General features: G+C 37.4%; 1 protein-coding gene across 1 annotated transcript; it reads right to left on the bottom strand.

The window, feature by feature from the left end:
- Positions 1-5,044: 5,044 nt before the first annotated feature.
- On the bottom strand, positions 5,045-18,094 carry LOC128663824 (beta-enolase). Its single transcript, XM_053718349.1, has 12 exons — positions 18,034-18,094; positions 13,644-13,733; positions 11,943-12,038; positions 10,874-10,932; positions 9,355-9,424; positions 8,862-8,995; positions 8,501-8,723; positions 8,188-8,385; positions 6,916-7,117; positions 6,272-6,380; positions 5,915-5,973; positions 5,045-5,603 (listed from the first exon to the last, which is right to left on the bottom strand). The coding sequence occupies exons 2-12, from the start codon at positions 13,726-13,728 to the stop codon at positions 5,534-5,536; spliced, it is 1,305 nt and encodes a 434-aa protein (XP_053574324.1). The 5' UTR covers positions 13,729-13,733; positions 18,034-18,094; the 3' UTR covers positions 5,045-5,533.
- Between the last annotated feature and the right edge of the window lie 1,618 nt (positions 18,095-19,712).

Genomic DNA, 19,712 nt, shown 5'->3' with positions numbered 1-19,712 from the left:
CACCGAGACCAACCCCCAACGCCTTCCAGGACCCTTAGATTGCATTTTACTGTATGTGTTTTTAACTTTTAACTTTTTTTTTCTGTAGTGTAGCGGTTCCCACCGGCTCCCGCCCCGTGCACGCGATCGCCCACCACCACTCCACATAGAGCACCGATGGCCGCCCACCCGCCTCCCACGTAAGCTCCCACCCACCAACGATACCGGCCATCGATGTCCGGTGCAGAGAGGGCCACAGAGTGGCTCTCTCTGCATCGGATGGCCAAGGGGGGTTATTGCAGGATGCCTCCATATCGAGGCATCACTACAATAACCGGAAAGCAGCTGGAAGCGAGCAGGATCGCTTCCAGCTGCTTTCCAGACCAAGGACGTACGCCACACGTCCTCGGTCATTAACTGCATTTTTTTAGGACGTGTGGCGTACGTCCTTGGTCGTTAAGGGGTTAAGTAGGTGGTACCTCACATCTCAGAGGTTAAAGAAAATGTATCCTCATGCCTCCGGAAACCGTTGGGAGGGGTTGCTGTGAGGAGGGCACCATACTTCATATTTGGTGGCATTGCCCTAAATTAAAAACCTTCTGGGGGGAGGTCTTCGATGAAATGGGCAGGGTTCTGGACTTTACCATCCAAGCATCTCCAGACCTCCTGCTATATCACAACTTACCTTAGTTCAAAGATAACACCAAAAACTCCCTCTTCATAATAATGCTTAACAGTGCCATGGAGGCTGTTCCTAGACACTGGGAAAAAAAATAAATCCCCCAACCTTCTCTGAGTGGAAAACACACGTCACCAATCTCATACACTTCGAAAAATACCACTACCTGAAAATCGGTAAACCATGCCGGTGTAGGACCCTCCCTTGCTCCACTTCCCCCTTCACCTCTGACACAGGTCCAAAATAACCCCCCACCTTTTTTTTTTTTTCTTTTTCTTCCCCCTCCCTTCAGTTTCTCCCCCTCTCTCTTATTCAGGCCAACTTGGCTCTTATGTTAGTACTATCATTTTGTTATGATCGCACGACAACAGAAGAAAATGTTTGTCAGTATCCTGGTTCAGGGATACAATGTTCTCTACATACGTAAAACCAAAACCCCCCCAAAAAACTACTTTTGCTGCAAGCTGATTTTATAAGGTACAAATACTGTTACCCAGGAGAGTATACTACCTTGGACTCCTCTGGCTACGCCTGGTCCGCAGACACATTTGCAACAATCGCAAATTTCTTTAACCCTTCTGTGAGGAGACTTAAAGGAACACTGAACCCAAATTTTTTCTTTTGTGATTCATATAGAGCATGCAATTTTAAGCAACTTTCTAATTTACTCCTATAATCAATTTTTCTTTGTTCACTTGCTATCTTTATTTGAAAAAGAAGGCATCTAAGCTATTTTTTTTTATTCAGAACCCTGGAGAGAGCTTGTTTATCGGTGAATGAATGTATCCACCAATAAGCAAGAATAACCCAGGTTATTCACCAAAAATGGGCCGGCATCTAAACTTACATTCTTGCATTTCAAATAAAGATACCAAGAGAATGAAGAAAATTTGATAATATGAGTAAATTAGAAAGTTGCTTAAAATTGCATGCTCTATCTGAATCACGAAAGAAAAAATGTGGGTTCAGTGTCCCTTTAACAAGGACTTCCAAAATCCTTTGAAATTTATTTTTATGGAAATCGTTCAGGAAACTTTTTGTTCATTTTTTTTTATTGTACCCGCCTTTATTGACATGTAATGTTACCTTTCTCTTTCTAATAAAGCTTGCAACTTTAAAAATTTTTTTTTTTAACTCCAATTAAAGGGATAGTAAACATCAAAAATGTTATTGTTTAAAAAGATAATCGCTTTACCATTCCCCAGTTTTGCATAACCAACAGTTATAGAAATATAATTTTTACCTCTGTAATTACCTTATATCTAAGCTTCTGAAGACTGCCCCTTATCTCAGATCGTTTGACAGACTTGCATTTCAGACAATTAGTGCTGACTCTTAAATAAATAACTCCACATGAATGAGCACAATGTTATTTATATAAAACACATGAACACCCTCTAGCTGTGAAAAACTATTAAATGCATTCTGATAAGAGGCGGCCATCAAGAGTTAGAAATTAGCATATGAGCGTACCTAAATTTAGCTTTCAACTAAGAATACCAAGAGAACAAAGCAAATGTGATAAAAGTAAATTAGAAAGTTGTTTAAAATTACATTAATCATGAAAAGTTTAATGTGGTCTTTACTATCCCTTTAAAGTATATGGAGATTTATGTTACCACCTCATTGGAAACTAGACCTAACACGGTTAAATACACACACTATGGCTTATGTCTTAAAGTATGTGAACACCACTACTAATTTCAGCCACACCCATTGCTAAAGTGCACAAAATCCAGCTTATAGCCATGCAATCTCCAGAAATAAGCAATACATTGGGTCATACTGAAGAGACTTTAAACTTGGCACTGCCATAGGATGCCCCCTTTGCCTTAAGTCAGTTTGTGAAATTTCTACCCCATTAACAGTAAGGACATGAGGTAGAAGCGTCTAATAGCAAACTCACAGAGCAGGACTGCTGAGTGCTTAGCACAAATAAAGCCCTATTGTCTGTTGCATCACTCACTGTAGAGTTTAAAACTGCCTTTGGAAGCAACATCAGCACAAGACCTACATCAGGAGCTTCATGAAATTAGTTTCCATGGCCGATCAGCTGCACATCAACATGCATGCGTCAGCTACACCACTCCAGCTAACGCTTGGTAATGCACATGTTAATGTGAGGATTGTGTACAAATGATCGGCCATGGAAACTAATTTCATGAAGCTCCTGACAGTCACTGGACTCAGCAGTGCAAACGTTCTCTGGAGTGATGAATCACGCTTCACTATTCTTACTGGTGGCAGAATCTGGGTGTGGCACACAAAGAGAACACTACCGACCAGAATACATAGTCCTCACTGTAAAGTTTGGTGGAGGAGGGATAATGGTCTAGGATCCTTAGTTCTAGTGAGGAAGGGTCATCTTATTGCTACAGGAAAAAATACATTTTAGACAATTGGGGGCTTCTAAATTTACAGATCTTCTCATCCATCAGTACCTAATCTCACAAACACATTCAGATGCACCTAAACAGGTATATATGTGTAAGATGAGATACCCAACTAAGGGCTAGTTTACATTGAGGTGGTAAAGTTTGGAAACTGGTGGTAAAAACATTTTTCTCCATTAAAGAATATGGAGAATTATGTTACAACCAGTTTCCAAACTTTATCACCTCAATGGAAACTAGCCCTAACTCATTACTGTAATAGTCCTGTAAAATTACTGCTTATCCAACCTTTATAAATTGTATAATTTGTTTTGCAAGTTTAAAATGATGCGTAGAGACAAACATGCAAGGAAAAAATGCTCTAATTTGATAGCGTTTTTATATTGCTATACTGCTTGCATATACCTGTGTGTTTAACATAATTATGGTAAATAATTCATAGCTTGAAAGTTGCTGTACTTTACTAGGCACTAACTAAAAATGCTCATACAATTATGTTTATTAACGAGATAACCTACTCCAGAATGTGTATGGTTTAAAAATAGATAATCCCATTATTACACATTCCCCAGTTTGCATTACTGACACTGTTATATTAATATACTTTTTACCTCTGATTACCTTGTATCCAAGCCTCTGCAGACTTCCCCCTCATCTCCGTTCTTTTGAGAAACTTGCATTTTAGTCAGTGCTGACTCATAAATAACTCCAGTGAGCACAATGTTATCTATATGGCACATATGAACTAGCACTGTCTAACTGAAAAACTGCACTGAGGTGGCCTCCAAGGGCTTAGAAATTAGCATATGAGCCCACCTCAATTAATCTTTTAATACCAAGAGAACAAAGCAATATTTGATAAAAATTAAATTGGGAATTTGTTTAAAATTGCATGCCTTACCTGAACTGTTAGAGTACTTTTAGACTGTCCCTTTAAACTTACTTTAATAAGACATTCCTCCACCCTTATTTATTCTATTGTACTGTAGTGTGTAGGTGATTATTGAGCTGTCCCCCCCCTGCATGTGTCCTTGATCCACTAGGGTCATTAAATGTGAATGAGCAGTCTATCTTCAGCGATGTCAATAGCACCTCCGAAACTACTATGCATGCACAATCGGCGTACAATGGACCTTGCAGCATTGGCTGTGGATGATGCCCCCGAAGCATATACAAGTGGATTGTGAAGAATGCCAGGAATAGGCAAGTACATTTCAAACTCAAACTACCATTTTGTTACGCTAAACAGCTTTTTAAAGATATTCACATTTAAATTATAATTTTTATATTAAACTACACGTGAGAATTTTTTTTTTTATATTTTACACACTAAATTTTACATCTCTATTACCCCCTTCAATTCTGTGTACATCTCCCCCCCCATGTATTACCTTTATACAGGGGCATAACCTCATTTTCCCCCAGAGAGGGGAGAAAAAAAAAAAAAAAAGTCTATGGCAACCCCTTCCAAAACATTCCCGATGCCTAATAGTTTTATTAAGCCATGATATCTACATCAGTAAACATACGTGAAAGGAGACTTACAAATTCCATTAAAACATTTTTGCTTGACAACACATCTGAATTTTGAGCAACCTTATGTTTGACAACCACCACTAAAATTAAGTGTTAGCATATTCTAGCAGGTCATTACCCACCCCAATGTATGCCCTATACTAGTTCCTAGTATTCCTGAGCACCACACAGATGTGCTTGTAGACGTTAGTCTTATAACTGGAGCTACAAGATGGACAGCACCACATGTCTCATTAGAGAGAAAAGTTCAAACCTTTGACATTATCTTGTCTAGTTCTTACTTTATGAACAGTTACTTGGTTAAGTGACAGTGCAGTTAAAAAAAAAAAAAAAAAAGTAGTCATATTTAAACTTATGTTTGAAAGTAGGTCACTTTAAACAGCTTTACAATTTGCTTATATTGCCAAGTGTACTTTGTTCAAGATCATATTTGCGAAATAACCAGGTTACACAGCCATTACTTGTTAGTTTATTTAACTACTTTATTTTTGCACAAACCCTTGCAGGCTAGATAATGCTGCCTGAGAAATGTAAGAGTGTACACTTTCTCTTTACATGAAAATTAGTACAGCTACAGATGTTATTCACACAAAGACAAGTCAGGTATTCCATGAACATTCAGATATCCATACAGTGGTTTAAGGGGTCAAGTGATGAGACTTCCTCTATGAAGAGAACATTTATATTTACAGTTCTAGACATACACTCTTACATTAATATCAAGACAACATTTAAGGAAGCTTCAGGGTGAATTTTAACTTTACATGAGGTGGAATGATGTTCATAGTGTAGAACAGAATGTTTCTCTACAGCATTCTAGGAGGACGACACAGGTGGAATAGAATTGACTGATGGGAAGTGCTCCCTTGTTCTTGGAGATCGATGATCTTCTGTTGCCTTGAATGTTCAGGATTAAGGGAACATCTGATTAAGAGGGTGAAGCTTTTTACTTGGCCTTGGGGTTTCTGAAGTTACGACCAGCAAACTTAGCCTTGTCACCTAGTTCCTCCTCAATCCTATAAAAAGGAAAACATCTTATGAAACCTGGTTTTGTACTGGCATTAGTGGTAAATGTGGGGTGTACATGGAATAAGGCATCACTGCTATACACAACTACTCTTATGGTAGTGATTTATTTGGGGAGGATGGAAAACAAAAAGCAGGAATGGACCTGTCAAAGTGCAACAATATCAACTTTAGCTTAGTCTAAAGCTAGACTTTATAAAATTGTTGAGTCTTTGTCCCTATTTGAATGTGGACAGATCTGATGTATGCAATTAAGGCTACCAGCTCTTTATAGCAGGTGTGTGGTATGCGGTGCACTTACCTCATCAGTTGATTGTACTTTGCCAGTCTCTCTGACCTGCATGGGGCACCCGTCTTGATCTAAAAATGATAGATTGTGTTAGTGAAGACAGATAAGTTTCACTAGTCCTTATCCTCACCATCTTGCTCATTCCATCCACTGCAGATTTATACAATTTCTAATCCCCTCCTTTCCAATACAATCCTTAGATCACATGCTTTAATGAATGTTATCTTACCCCTCAGGTCTTCTACATCTCCCCCCCCCCCATATCATTTATGCATCAGACCCATTCCTGTCCCAAGTGTGGACATGGTGCACATGTTTGACCCGCAGCATAAAAAAAAAAAAAAAACCCCCACAAACAACTTTACTCACCTGTCCCGTGCACAACCCAACTACTAGGTCAGCTATGAAAGTATCTTCAGTCTCTCCAGACCTGTGGCTGACCATCACACCCCATCCGTTGGACTGAGCCAGCTTACACCTGCAGAGATACTAAGCATTAGACACTGCACCAAAATTTGGAGAATCAATGCACACAACTAGACAGACCACATTCAAGGTTTAAATTTTTGCATGTTTTATGGAACATAAAGTACTTTGTATACTCAGTGTTTAGCCATTTCTAATAAGTCCTTGGATTATATTTCTCTCCTTTGCAGGGGCTAGTAACAGCCAGATAGAATGACTTCCTGGACTAATAATCACTATAGCATTTTGCAAGTTAAGGGTAAACTGCAACATACCCCCAAGTATTCAATATTCCCTTTAACCATACTGAAAGTTTGTCTTTAAAATTAGAGTTTCAGATTGACAACTACCAACTATTTTGGAAACCTAGCTGAACCCTTATACAAAGTGGTGGCTTTCACACCCCACCACAGACACAGAAGAGTAGCAGCAGAATGGAGTTTATAGGGATGGTACTGAAACCAAGCTTTGATATAGGAGCTCTTATAAACATTCTAAAAGTAAAAATGCATAAAGTCAGAAGTTGGGAGCATTAGGGCAATACTTACGCCTGGATGGATTCTGTGACTGATCCTATTTGGTTGACCTTCAAGAGCAGACAATTGCAAGCCTTTTGTTCAACTGCCTTCTGGATTCTTTTAGGGTTAGTAACAGTCAGGTCATCACCAACAATCTGGATGTCAACAGTAGCTTGAAAGTTCTTCCATGTCTCCCAGTCATCCTGATCAAATGGATCCTCAATGGAAACAACTGCAAAGAGAAGGTAATCAGTCCCATGCACAGGGAAGTATCAGTCACTGTTATAGGTAAAGAAAGCCAAAAATCCACACATATGATTTGTATTAGCCACGTGCAAAATAAACAGGTTTTTAATGAATATGCCAGCTTGAAAGCATTACTGCATGTAGATCAGAGATGTTTTTTTGCAGTCTTAAAAAAAAAAAAAAAATTGCATTGATGCACTTCAAATAAAAATGCTTATCTGAAATTGGAATACATACTTCTGTCAGATATGCCAATATTAAGTCACTGTTGCATACATGCACATCACACCTGAGAGCTGCAAGTGGTGTGTATTGCTTTTGATGACTACAGGGACAGTCAAGTAAAAAAAAATTAAATTTAAATAGGGCATTTTAAACAACTTCCAAATTTACTTTGATCACCAATTTTGGTTTGTTCTCTTGGTATTCTTAGTTGAAAGCTAAACCAAGGAGGCTCATGATAGTTTGACCTTGAAGGCTGCCTCTAATCTGAATGAATTTTGACCACAAAAGTTCACGTGTTTCATAGATAACATTGAGCTCATGCACATGAAGTGGCCTAGGAGTGAGCACTGACTGGCTAAATTGCAAGTCTGTCAAAATAACTGAAGGGGCAGTCAGCAAAAGCTTAGATACAAGGTAATTACAGAAGTAAAACATGTATTATAACTTATGCAAAACTGAGGAATGGGTAATAAAGGGATTATCTTTTTAAACAAGACTTCTGGTGTTGACTGTCCCTTTAATTTGTGCTATGCAAGCTGCTGGACTCTGAGAAGGTGTGGTGTTTGTATGGGGGGGGGGTATGTACACTATTAGAAGCATCTTTGGTTATAGAAGTAGATTGCAAAAATGCTTATATTTTAAATAGATTCACATTTCAGTTTTGACCTTTCTAGTCCATTAATGTGAAAGTTTCCCAAGTGGAAAGCTTCAAACATTGTCACAATTAAGATGTCATCTGCTTTTCTATCATGTAGTTTCACTGCATTGTGGCAGGCAAGGTCAAATACACTGAAGCAGTGTTATGGGGGTGGGGGGTGGGGGTGTACTTACCAGGGTAACCCTTTATGAAGCTCTTGTAGAGATCTCCCAACTTCTCCCCACTGATATAACGGCTTGGGTCATCAGGAGATTTGAAGTCCAAGTCATATTTGCCATTGCGGTAAAACTCAGATGCAGCAACATCCATGCCAATAACAATCTTATCTGTGCATCCAGTCTTCTCTATGGCTGCCTTCAGAAGCTCTAGAGCTGTAAGAGAAAAATCATTTTGGTATATTAGACTTTCTAACAATCTAAAATATTCATCTACTTTATGGTTGTTTGGTTTGATAACATGATCCAAATCAAATTATTCTTAACTCACCTTCATTGTTCTCCAGTATGTTGGGAGCAAAGCCTCCCTCATCCCCTACATTGGTGGCATCCTTGCCATACTTTGTTTTGATGACTGCCTTAAGGTTGTGATAGACCTCTGCACCAATGCGCATTGCCTCACGGAAGGTGGTTGCCCCCACAGGAAGGATCATGAACTCTTGCATGGCCAACTTGTTTCCAGCATGTGAGCCGCCATTGATTACATTGAATGCCTAGAAAAAAGAAATTTTAATGGTAAATCACAAGGCCCAATATAATGAATTTTAAATTGATAGACCGAACAGTATGAAAAAGTGCAAGGGGCACAGGATAGTAGCAAAAGCAATAAGACAACAGCAGATTGTTCTTACAGGGACAGGGAGGATGAGGTCTGCGTTCCCAGCCAGGTCAGCAATATGTCTATACAGAGGGACGCCTTTCTCTGCTGCACCGGCTTTGCAGACAGCCAGTGATACACCCAAGATGGCATTGGCACCAAATTTAGCTGCAATTAAAACAAGAGTCAGAATCTTTTCCCCTGCTCCTGTAAACACTATAGAAGCCAGAGCCCTTTTACCTTTTCTAATCTGAACAAAAGCAAAGTTCCCCCACTCAAGTCTCAGAATTATCAGCCATAGGCTTGCAATGCCATGACCAATGCTCTGCTTGGGACAAGCAGAGCAGTAAATGGGAGAATGCTTATAGAAAGTAAATTGTAGGAAATAGTCCAACAGTACCACCCTGTCCTAGCTACGTAGTTGTGGCAACCTTTGTTAGCTCCCTTAAATTAAATAGCCAATTCTTAACCCTTGAAGCTGGCATACCAGGTCTATTCTAACCTGCATATGTCATTCCAGTACTTACACTTGTTTTCTGTCCCATCAAGCTCCAACATAAATTTGTCAATCTTCTCCTGCTCCACCACACTTAATTTCTGTTGAAGGAAGAGTGATAATTTTAAGTGTTTCATTGTATAATCCGGTAGCATTTGCTTAACCCTTGTGTGTCCGGGTTAATGTGTCTACATCGGAACTGTTCCGATTTAAACAAATTGAAAACTTACAATCGTGTACTATGAGATTTCAATGATGGGATCGTGTCAGGGGGTGTCCCTATGATGCTAGGCATGCCCTCCAGACTGTGATCCCATCAGGGAAGTGCCAAGCAACATATTTATATATATAAATAAAAGATCAAGCATTTTTTACAATTCTCAAAATGTGCACAATCTTAGTATATTAACACTGAGGCACTAACTCCTACCGATCATGTGCAAGAAGTCTATGTACTTGTGTTATTGGCCGATTGTTGACACACGATACAGGGGAAGGAAAATTAAGCAACTTTGAATTTCAAGATTGTCATAACTATGGGCCAGATTCTCTTAAAGGGACACAAAACAATTTTTTTCTTTCATGATTTAGAAAGTGCATACAATTATAAACATCTTTCTAATGTACTTCTATTATCTATTTTGCTTCATTCTCTTGATATTCTTTGCTGAAAAACATATCTAGATATGCTTAGTAGCTGCACATAGATGCCTCCTGTGATTGGTTCAGTGTGCATCGCTATTTCTTCATTAAATTATATCTAAAGAATGAAGTAAATTAGGTAATAGAAGTAAATTGGAATGTTTAAAAATTATATTCTCTACCTTAATCATGAAAGAAAATGTTTGGGTATAGTGTCCCTTTAAGCTCTCTGGTGAGAATATAAAAGATGAATAATCTTGTGCAAGGCCCCCATGGATTGTTTAAAAGGCAATGTGTACCTTTAAAACCATCTCGTTAAGGGGAATTCACTAATTTGCTTTATATTTTAAAAAGACTTTACACTAGAATGCCAATAGGTTTGAGAAATACTCAAGTTTATAGCATTGTCTTTATTATGCAGTTCTACTATATTTACTGGTCCTTAAAGCATCTTCATCATAAGCTTTAAGTTAAGTCTCGTCTATGGGATTTTGTAGATTTTAGGAAATCTCATCTAGATTTCTACAAACTAGAAATTTTGATATGACTAAACCATTATATTTTCAAGACTCCTGGCATAACCTATTCCCCATGACCCTCATCTGTTTTGTGCCCATTCATCCTTTAAACTATCCCTTTAAGAAAACCTTAATTGAAAGACTAGTATAATCTCAAACATGTCTAGTATGCATGATAAAACCCCCTTCATGTTAAACATTGCAACAAAGTTACAATATAAACTCTTGCTCAAAAACAATTTAAGCAAGTGATTTCAAGGCTGGAGTCAGACCATGGGGACGGCCTACAATGCTAGTCACGCCTACCAGTCTGCATTACAAAGTTAATTTTAATCTAACATTTGCACCCCCCCCCCCCCCCACTTCAGTAATGCACAGATCTAGCATTACCTTTTCCAGGAGGGCTGGGACAATTGTTTTATTGATGTGGTCTACAGCCTGCAGGACTCCTTTTACAAAAGAAAAAATAAAGGAATATTAGTTATGGTGGTCTGGAGACAGTTAGCAAGCTGGTTTACATAAATATGTTAGGATTGTAGAACTTCCCTGCTTGCACAGAATATTTAATATCATGCATTTATAAGCATAGTATTGAGGTTGTTCCCCAGCTCCCTCTAGTTTTGTGTGCCACCATCTTGGAAATTATCTGACTACATTCCAGTGCTGATATGTATGAAAGAGAATTGTTGCACATGTGCAGATACCAGCAGTGTAGTTAGGTTCCATAATGGCAACATACATGATTAGAGGGAGGTGCAGCAAATTTATTTAGTGTTCTGTTAAAGGCACAGTAAACACTGTTTACTTTGAGTTTTCTCAAGTCTTAAATACACATTTTCTACCACACCTAGTATTGAATTATCTGGTTTTCTTAAAAAGCTAAATGCTAACCAGTTGCCTTTTATGGAGGAGCCAACCCAGTTAGACACTCAAGTCAAAATTACTTTCATGCTTCAGATAAATCATGCTACCATTTCAAATGCCAGAGAAAAAAAAAAAAAAAAAAAAAAATAGTAAAAGAGCTATTGGCAAACAATTTAATATACTCCAGCAGGTAAAATGGTAATTAGCAAGTTAAAGGGCAGAACGTTTCCCCCCCAGTATACTATCCATTTTTAGCTACAAGTATATTTCAGAGTTAAGTCAACATGTAAAACATCTCAACTATTTGTCCCTTTGAAAGCAAGTTAGACAGATCTTGTACTGAATGCCATTAGGTGCCACAATGTTTAAAACTTTTCATAGCTAACAATGTTATTCAAAATTACCTTTTATATCAGATCAAAGGAAATATATCTGCTTACTTTGTGTATGTAAAATTAAGAGTTGTGAATGACTGTACAAAACCCCCCACCACCTTTACATCAGATCTGCTTACTTTGTGCACGTGTAAAGTTATGTGAATGACTGTACAAAGGAAATTGTGGTTTTACTGAATTGTGAAACAGGCATTACTCACCTTTTCCTAAATAACGAGATTTATCACCATCCCTCAGTTCCAGAGCTTCATAAATTCCAGTGGAGGCGCCGCTGGGTACAGCAGCTCTAAAGAGACCTGTGAGAACAATTAGCATGCAACATTAATGCTCAATACTAGCCAGATAGGATGTTTATCATCAAACATTTTCATAGCAATATTAAAGGGACAGTCTACACCAGAATTGTTGTTGTTTTAAAAGATAGATAATCCCTTTATTACCCATTTCCCAGTTTTGCATAACCAACAGTTATAATATACTTTTAACCTCTGATTATCTTGTATCTAAGCCTCTGCAAACTGCCCCTTTTTTCAGTTCTTTTGACAGACTTGCAGTCTAGCCAATTAGTGCCTGCTCCCAGATTACTTCACGTGCACGAGCACAGTGTTATCTATATGAAATATGTGAACTAACACCCTCTAGTGGTGAAAAACTGTTAAAATGCAATCTGAAAGAGGTGGGCTTCAAGGTCTAAGAAATTAGCATATGAACCTCCTAGGTTAAGCTTTCAACTAAGAATACCAAGAGAACAAAGCAAAATTGGTGATAAAAGTAAATTGGAAAATTGTTTAAAATTACATGCTCTATTTGAATCATGAAAATTTATTTTGGCCTAGACTGTCCCTTTAATGGTACAGACCACATACAAGTAATAGATTAGTCAGTTTAACACATTAAAAGGGAAACTTATCACATTAGAAGATGGGAGGGATTTATGCAAGTTATTCTGAGGCACCAAGTTTACCTCAGAATTGTACTAAGCTTGTTCTTTACAGTATTCCAATACACAGTTACTTACCATTTGGGTGTAGACACTACATACAAGAGATTAGGAATCAGATAAGCATTTTATAAATCCTAAAATGCAACAAAGGACCAAACCTTAAATACCGCCATAATGGTGGCAAGGAATTTAATACTGCAACATTGGAAGGCAGACAAACTCCCCTAGTATTGCAGAAAATGTATCTACAAATGACATTAGAATATATGGAGACAAAGAAGCAATTTAAAGTGACACTGAACCCAAATTCTCTCATGATTCAGATAGAAAATTGCATGCTCTAATTTACTCCTACCAAATTTTTTGTTTTCTTGCTATCTTTATTTGAAAAAGGCATCTAAGCTAAGGAGCCAGACAATTTTTAGTTCAGACCATGGACAGCACTTGTTTAATGGTGCCGTCTAATCAGTAAGGACAGACCAGGTTGTTCACAAAAAAAAAATGGGCCGGCATCTAAACTTGCCTTTCAAATAAAGATACCAAGAGATTGAAGAAAATGTAATAGGAGTAAATTATAAAGTTGCATGCTCCATCTGAATCACAAAAGAAAAATTTGTGTTCAGCGTCCCTTTAAAGCTTTTTTTTTTTTTTTTTTAAATAGCTGAAAGTAATTTGAGTAATTTACAATTGCAACCCAAATCCAGACTATTCATCCTTTACGTAAATCTGTCTTTATACTGCAAGAATGATCTTGTTTTAAAGAGGTCATAGGTTTTGATTTACATCACCTCGAAGTTCTATTAGCACATCCATCTTCTGATGTATCTTAAAAATCTTTCAAAGATGTATTTTGTTTTCTCCCTTTGTAGTGCTATATACACACACGACTATTGTCAATAATTCATTCTATGTTAATTTAACAAAACAAAAAACCCAGGCATTTTATAAATCAACTCACCCTTAGCTGTATAGAGATCAACCTCAACAGTTGGGTTCCCTCTGGAGTCGAGGATCTCCCTAGCATGAATCTTCTTAATAGACATGGTGCCTGTGAGTAAACAATGGTTATAAACTTATTCCATCAGGGGTTGATACATTTATAGCAAACTTAATAGCCAGGTACATTTAATCTGTAACACCATTGCTAAACAAAGTGTTTAACATGTAGAACATTTATATTTATTTTTGTGCAGACAATTTTATTTATCATAGGTATTCTATAAGCCACTGTATGTAAATGTAGCACTTACATTTGTACAAATCAGGTCAAATGTAGTATAACTCCTTGATCTTCAAACAAGGATCACATAGAACATTAACTTTAGATGGGCCGATGAGCAATGTAGAACTACTTAATCAAATAAAGTGTCAGTGTAGCACATGTGAAATACAGGCCAAGGATGCCCAATTTAAGGCTCAGTGGCACAATTTTTTTGTGGGTGTTTGTAGTCTTAGATATGTCTGAACTAAGAACATTTATAAGTTCATAGATATTATGTCACCCAACATTATTGCTCACTTCTTCATACAAAACAGGAAGTGTCCACTACCACATTCAGTTAGACAGTAAGATTTTAAGATGACGAAGCTGTGAATATCCTCCTACACCCTTTCTATCTCATGTAACAATAAAAAGGTTATTTTAAAAATGACTTGTTTTTGGTCACTTTAAAATGGCTGCTAAGCTCCACATCTATACTTTGCCGATTAGCATGGTCAGTCTGTTGATTACAATTTGTGAGTCTTTTGTAATAAGTGAAGCCTTTAATGCAGCCCAGATCGTGATGTCAGCGGGCGGAGCTTGGCAGCCATTTCAAAGTGACCAAAAACAAGTAATTTTTAAAATAACCTTTTTACTGTTACATTATATAGAAAGGGTGCAGGAGGATATTTGCAGCAAATTGTCAGTGAATCTGTGTATAAAGGTTAAAATCTAGGCAGGCTCTATTGTAATTGATAATCTTTTCAATAAAGATTTTGAGAAATTTGTTTTTTTTAAAATGTTAACTTTATTTTTAAAGTCCTCACTCGCCGCCCATAGGGGAGTGTTTTCTCGCCGAACAGCTTATCCCATGGGAAGGTCTCAACCCGCCCACTATCTATACTCGTTCACAAGCTTATGTCTGTCAAGTAAAAGCTATGGGTGGCTGGTGTATACTCCCATCAATGTAAGTTTAGAGACCTGTTTTAGATATAAGTTAGAAATATTGATTTATTATTAATGACCCTAGTTTGTCTAGGATACATAAGGCCATTTAGGAAAATTCTTGTATACTGTCCCTTTAATCTAAAGTAGATTGTATGACTAAGGTGTAAACTGTCCCTTTAACAACTCCAGTGTAGGGGCAAGCAGTGTAAACATGTTTCTCTAATTCACAAAAAAAAAAAAAAAAAGTGTAGTTTGAGAAATGTTTCATTAGTAGAACACCCACAGTAGAATTCATTCCAAAGGGTAGTTTTAAAGTAGGAATTTAATTTATATGTATTAGGCATATTATTCAAACATGATAAAGTAGCAACAACATTGCATTTCAGTTTTCAATTTACACTTTCCTTAGATTTACTTTGTGCTCTTAACTTTTGAATACCTAGGTACTCAAAGAAAGAAAAATTGCAGCCCTTAAAGGCACATGAAACCCATTTTATATTTAAAGGGAAAGTACACTGTCAAATTGTTTTTATATTAATGTATATTCAATGCCTTGTTATACCAGCTGCATAATATAAAATGTGAGAAATTCAATTTTTTTGTTTGTGTATATGAAGTAGCTGGTTTTGTGCTTTTAAACCACAGCCTATTACAATGTGTTGAGCTTCAGGTAATATCAGATCTCATTATGTTATTTTATGTACACAGACTTGCTTCCTTATATATTTGTCTAGAAAACCAAAGCTCAATACTTAGAGAAAAATGAAAAATTACTTAACTATCATGCCCCCCCACCTGAGAGTGTAATCTCTTCTGTTGGCTGTGTTTACTTAGAATATACTCTAGCATAGGTTCCGCTACCACAGCTAATTCAAATGCCAAACTAGGTGTAAAGGAGCTACTTGTAAATAATGCAATACGCCAGCAGGTAAAATACGTCATTGGGAACAATTTAAAGGGGAGAATTTTTTTGGGTGAACTGTCCCTTTAAGACAGAATGCAAGTTCTAACAGCTTGCCAATTTACTTCTATTATCTAATTTGCTTTCTCTTGTTATCCATTGCAGGGGCGGGGCAAACTAGAAAGGCTAAGGAGCAGCAATGCACTACTGAGAGATAGATGCACATCTATTCCTTTATTGGCTCACCTGGTGTGTTCAGCTAGCTCCCAGTAGTGAAATACTGCTACTAAAGCAATTGATACCTAGAATTAAGCAAGTGTGATAAATTAAAAAGTGAGTTTAAATTGTATTCTGAGTCACAATAGAAATTAAGTCAGCAATTGGTATCTTTGCACAGTTATTGACCCAACTGGCACAGCAGCCATTTTCAGCTCCGAACCAGAAGTGTCCAAGTCAGCAATAGATTGTAGGAGTTTGTGCTCTGTATGTCCCTTTAATATTAAAGGGACACTAAAGCCAAAATTAAAATGTAATTGATTCAGATAATCTTAACGGCACGCACTTTCTAGTTTAATGCCATTATCAAACTGCAGTCTTTATACACTGAGGCACCAGCTACTACTGAGCATGTGGAAAAGATCAGTGTATACATATGATTATTTGACTTGTCAAATGATAGGTCAGCAAATTGAGGGGAAAAAATAAATTATATATATATAAAAATATAAGTTTTAAATTAAAGGGATCCGAATATCAAAACTAAATTTCCATGATTCAGATAAAGCATTTTAAGACACTTTTAAGTTAACTTCTATTTTTATAAGTGCTTTGTTCTCTTGTTATCCTTGTTGAAAACTACACAGCCTACACTAGTGGGAGCTCACTGCAGATTAGTGCCTGCACACATTTGTCCTTTGTGATTGTAACTAGATGTTTTCAGCTAGCTGTCAGTAGAGCAATGCTGTTCCTTCCACAAAGGATAAGATAACAAAGCAAGTTTAATAGAATTAAATTGAAAAGTTGTTAAAAAAATAAAATTATATATATATATATATATATATATATAATCCAAATCATGAAAGAAAATGTTGGAGTTTCCTGTCCCTATAAGTGCAATTGCATCAACTTATGACATCTCTGATGAAATGCCAAGCATATCTTATTGTTGAGAATACTTGCTCTAGATAAGCAGACTGTAGACAGTTAATTGGTTAAGCACATGGGTTAATAGAAAACTATTATGTATTCAACAGGAAGAATAGAGAGTCAAGTGAACTATATCAGGATTCTGCAAGTTCAGACCTAGGGACCCATTAAGGCTCAGACTCAGCATTTAACCTGTTGGGTGTGTCCTAGAGCTGTTACAAATCCAAGAAGCTCACTGTATTTATAAGAATTAAAGAGCATACAGTTTTTATTAGATATATTAATCTTCTACAAAAACCTGGCTCAGTGTAGTAGTTCTATAAATGTATTAGTGTAAAGGCGTTATACTATAGGGGAGTAATCTAACCCCTTGCTGCAGGACAGAGCCAATCATGTTCATGCTGCCTGAGCCTACGTGAGATGTGCTACTGCAACAGAATAGCGAGATGGGAGTATAAAAATAGATGTAGATGTCATTGAAGACAGATGAAGGTCAATCTAGTAATAGCAACCAGCAAAGGTCAGCTCATGAAGCCATATAGTGCTGAAATGCTCAGACATCACATCTCCATGACATTTACACTGCAGCAACATAAGGTCACTCGGTACAGTATTTATTCGTCTACAGTTACAGTGCACATTCAGCAATAGCTTCAGCCAAAAACATAACCAGTCGGCCTTAGACATTGGGCCGACTGTAATTTTTTTATCCCCATTTCCGTATCACACCCCCCAAAGCTTCCCCTCCCCACTTGTAGATCTAGTGTTCTACGCAACAGTTTATTCTCGTAACCGCCATTTATGTCTTGCTCTGCATTCATACAAAGCTTTGTGGCCTTATAAAACATGGCACATTTGATGAGCTTTACTACAGACCTGAGGATTTGTATTACGTTAGACACAAGCTTGTGCCCCACCCTATAAATAGATTAAAAAAAAAAAAACCAAGCATCGCAGCGTCTCATAAGAGGCTGAGCACCCTGAAAACAATAATTTTACAAGGCTGTAGCAATATTTTAGAAAACTGATTTTTTAAGATTCTAGCAAAAGTTAATACACTTCTATAAAAAAACACCGTGCTTACATAATTTCTTATTTCTACTCAAACTAAGATCGCTTTTCCTATATACTCGCCCAGTGGCTATGACTTACCGTGTATCAGCTGCTGGTTACTAAGGCTGCAAGTGTATAGCTGTGTCTGTATCACAGTATATATACTCTGTGGGACAGACCGCTATTGACAGTGCGCTGGCACCTGATTGGTTCCTGTGAAATGGGAGGAGATTGCCTTAAAGGGATATTGCAGTGCAGAGACATTGCAGTCATGTTTTTTATACACATAAAGTCAAACTAAAACGTTAAAAAAATAAATATATTGGTAGCAAATTTCACATTCTTTTGCAATTAGGGATATAATGTTTGAGTTTATTGAATAGGGTTTATCTTCAATTCTTTGATGTGACCAGATTACATAAAAAGAACCATAGCACACAAGCAGCCACTGTGTAGAAAGCTGCAGAGTCACATTTCTAAATATTTTTTCAGCCACTGTGTAGAAAGCTGCCAGGTCACATTTCTAAATATTTATTCTTTAGGGCAGTTGAAAATCCACACATTTTTAAAAAAAAAAATTGTATTAATTATTGAATAATTAGTTAAAATTGTATATTTTATACCAGCACAGATTTCCATACTAAAATTACAAGTCTAATGTTTTTATATAATATATATGGTTAATTAACATATTCTGCTTACATAAGTAAATGTTGCTGGTTATTTATGAATAACTGTACTCTAGTTCCAGTATATATAGGGTCCACTGTAAATCATTCACTAATTTGTGTGGGGTATTAGTCGTGCAATACTGTAGTATTGGCTTTAGAAAAGCTACGTAAACAAGCAGCCGCTGGAGATATCAACATCCCAGTGTGGTGGAAGAGAGAGAGAAAGGGAGAGCACAGCATATTTGAAAGATTGCATCTTTGAATACAAGTAAGTTTTATCAACTGCTTGCCTGGGTACATTGTCCCTTTATTCAATGTTTCCCAAACCCAATCCTAAAGGATTTTTAACAGACCAGATATTTATTATATCTTAACTATAGCGCAGGTGAAATAATCAGCTGATCAGTAACCATTGTTACTAACCTGCTCTGACCCATCGGCTGATTATTTCACCTGTGCTCTAGTTAAGCCATATCTGGAATGTTAAGGGTTCTGAGGACTGGGTTTAGGAAACACCATTTTAAATTAAAGTGATGCTTAAAAGAGATAGGAACAGAGGTGTAACTAGAAACCACAGGGCCCAGGTGCAAGAATCTAAGATGCCCCCCCCCCCCAAAAAAAAGGTGAATTTGATACATAAGTTTTTTTTTACATTTAACACAGAAAAAAATGTGAATCAGATTACATGTCTGCAAAAGGAGGTACCCTGTGCCCACAGTCTGTAAGATAGCCTGACCCCCTATTACTGTATATAGTGACACTGTTTAACCCACCAGTACTGTATATAGTGAGTCAGTGACACAGTCTGTAATCTGCCGGTGAGATGGCTGGCCTGACCCTACCCGCCCCAGTACTTTATAAAGTGACCACAGTAGTCAGTGACATGGTCCAGCCCCCCCCCCCCCATACTGTATATTAGGGTTGCCACCCGTCCCTTAAAATAAGTTACACATGCTGCAGGTAGGGTTGCCACCTCAGCCATGTTTTACTGGACACTTATGAGTTACACATTCTGCAGGGTATGCAGGGAGGAACATGTATTGTGTTTCTGGACAGCACTATTCATATTCCTCCCTGCACACCCTGCAGCATGTGTAACTTATAAGT

The sequence above is a fragment of the Bombina bombina genome, chromosome 6, assembly GCF_027579735.1.
Source record: "Bombina bombina isolate aBomBom1 chromosome 6, aBomBom1.pri, whole genome shotgun sequence".
Taxonomy (NCBI): domain Eukaryota; kingdom Metazoa; phylum Chordata; class Amphibia; order Anura; family Bombinatoridae; genus Bombina; species Bombina bombina.
This window is presented reverse-complemented; position numbering and strand designations above follow the sequence as displayed.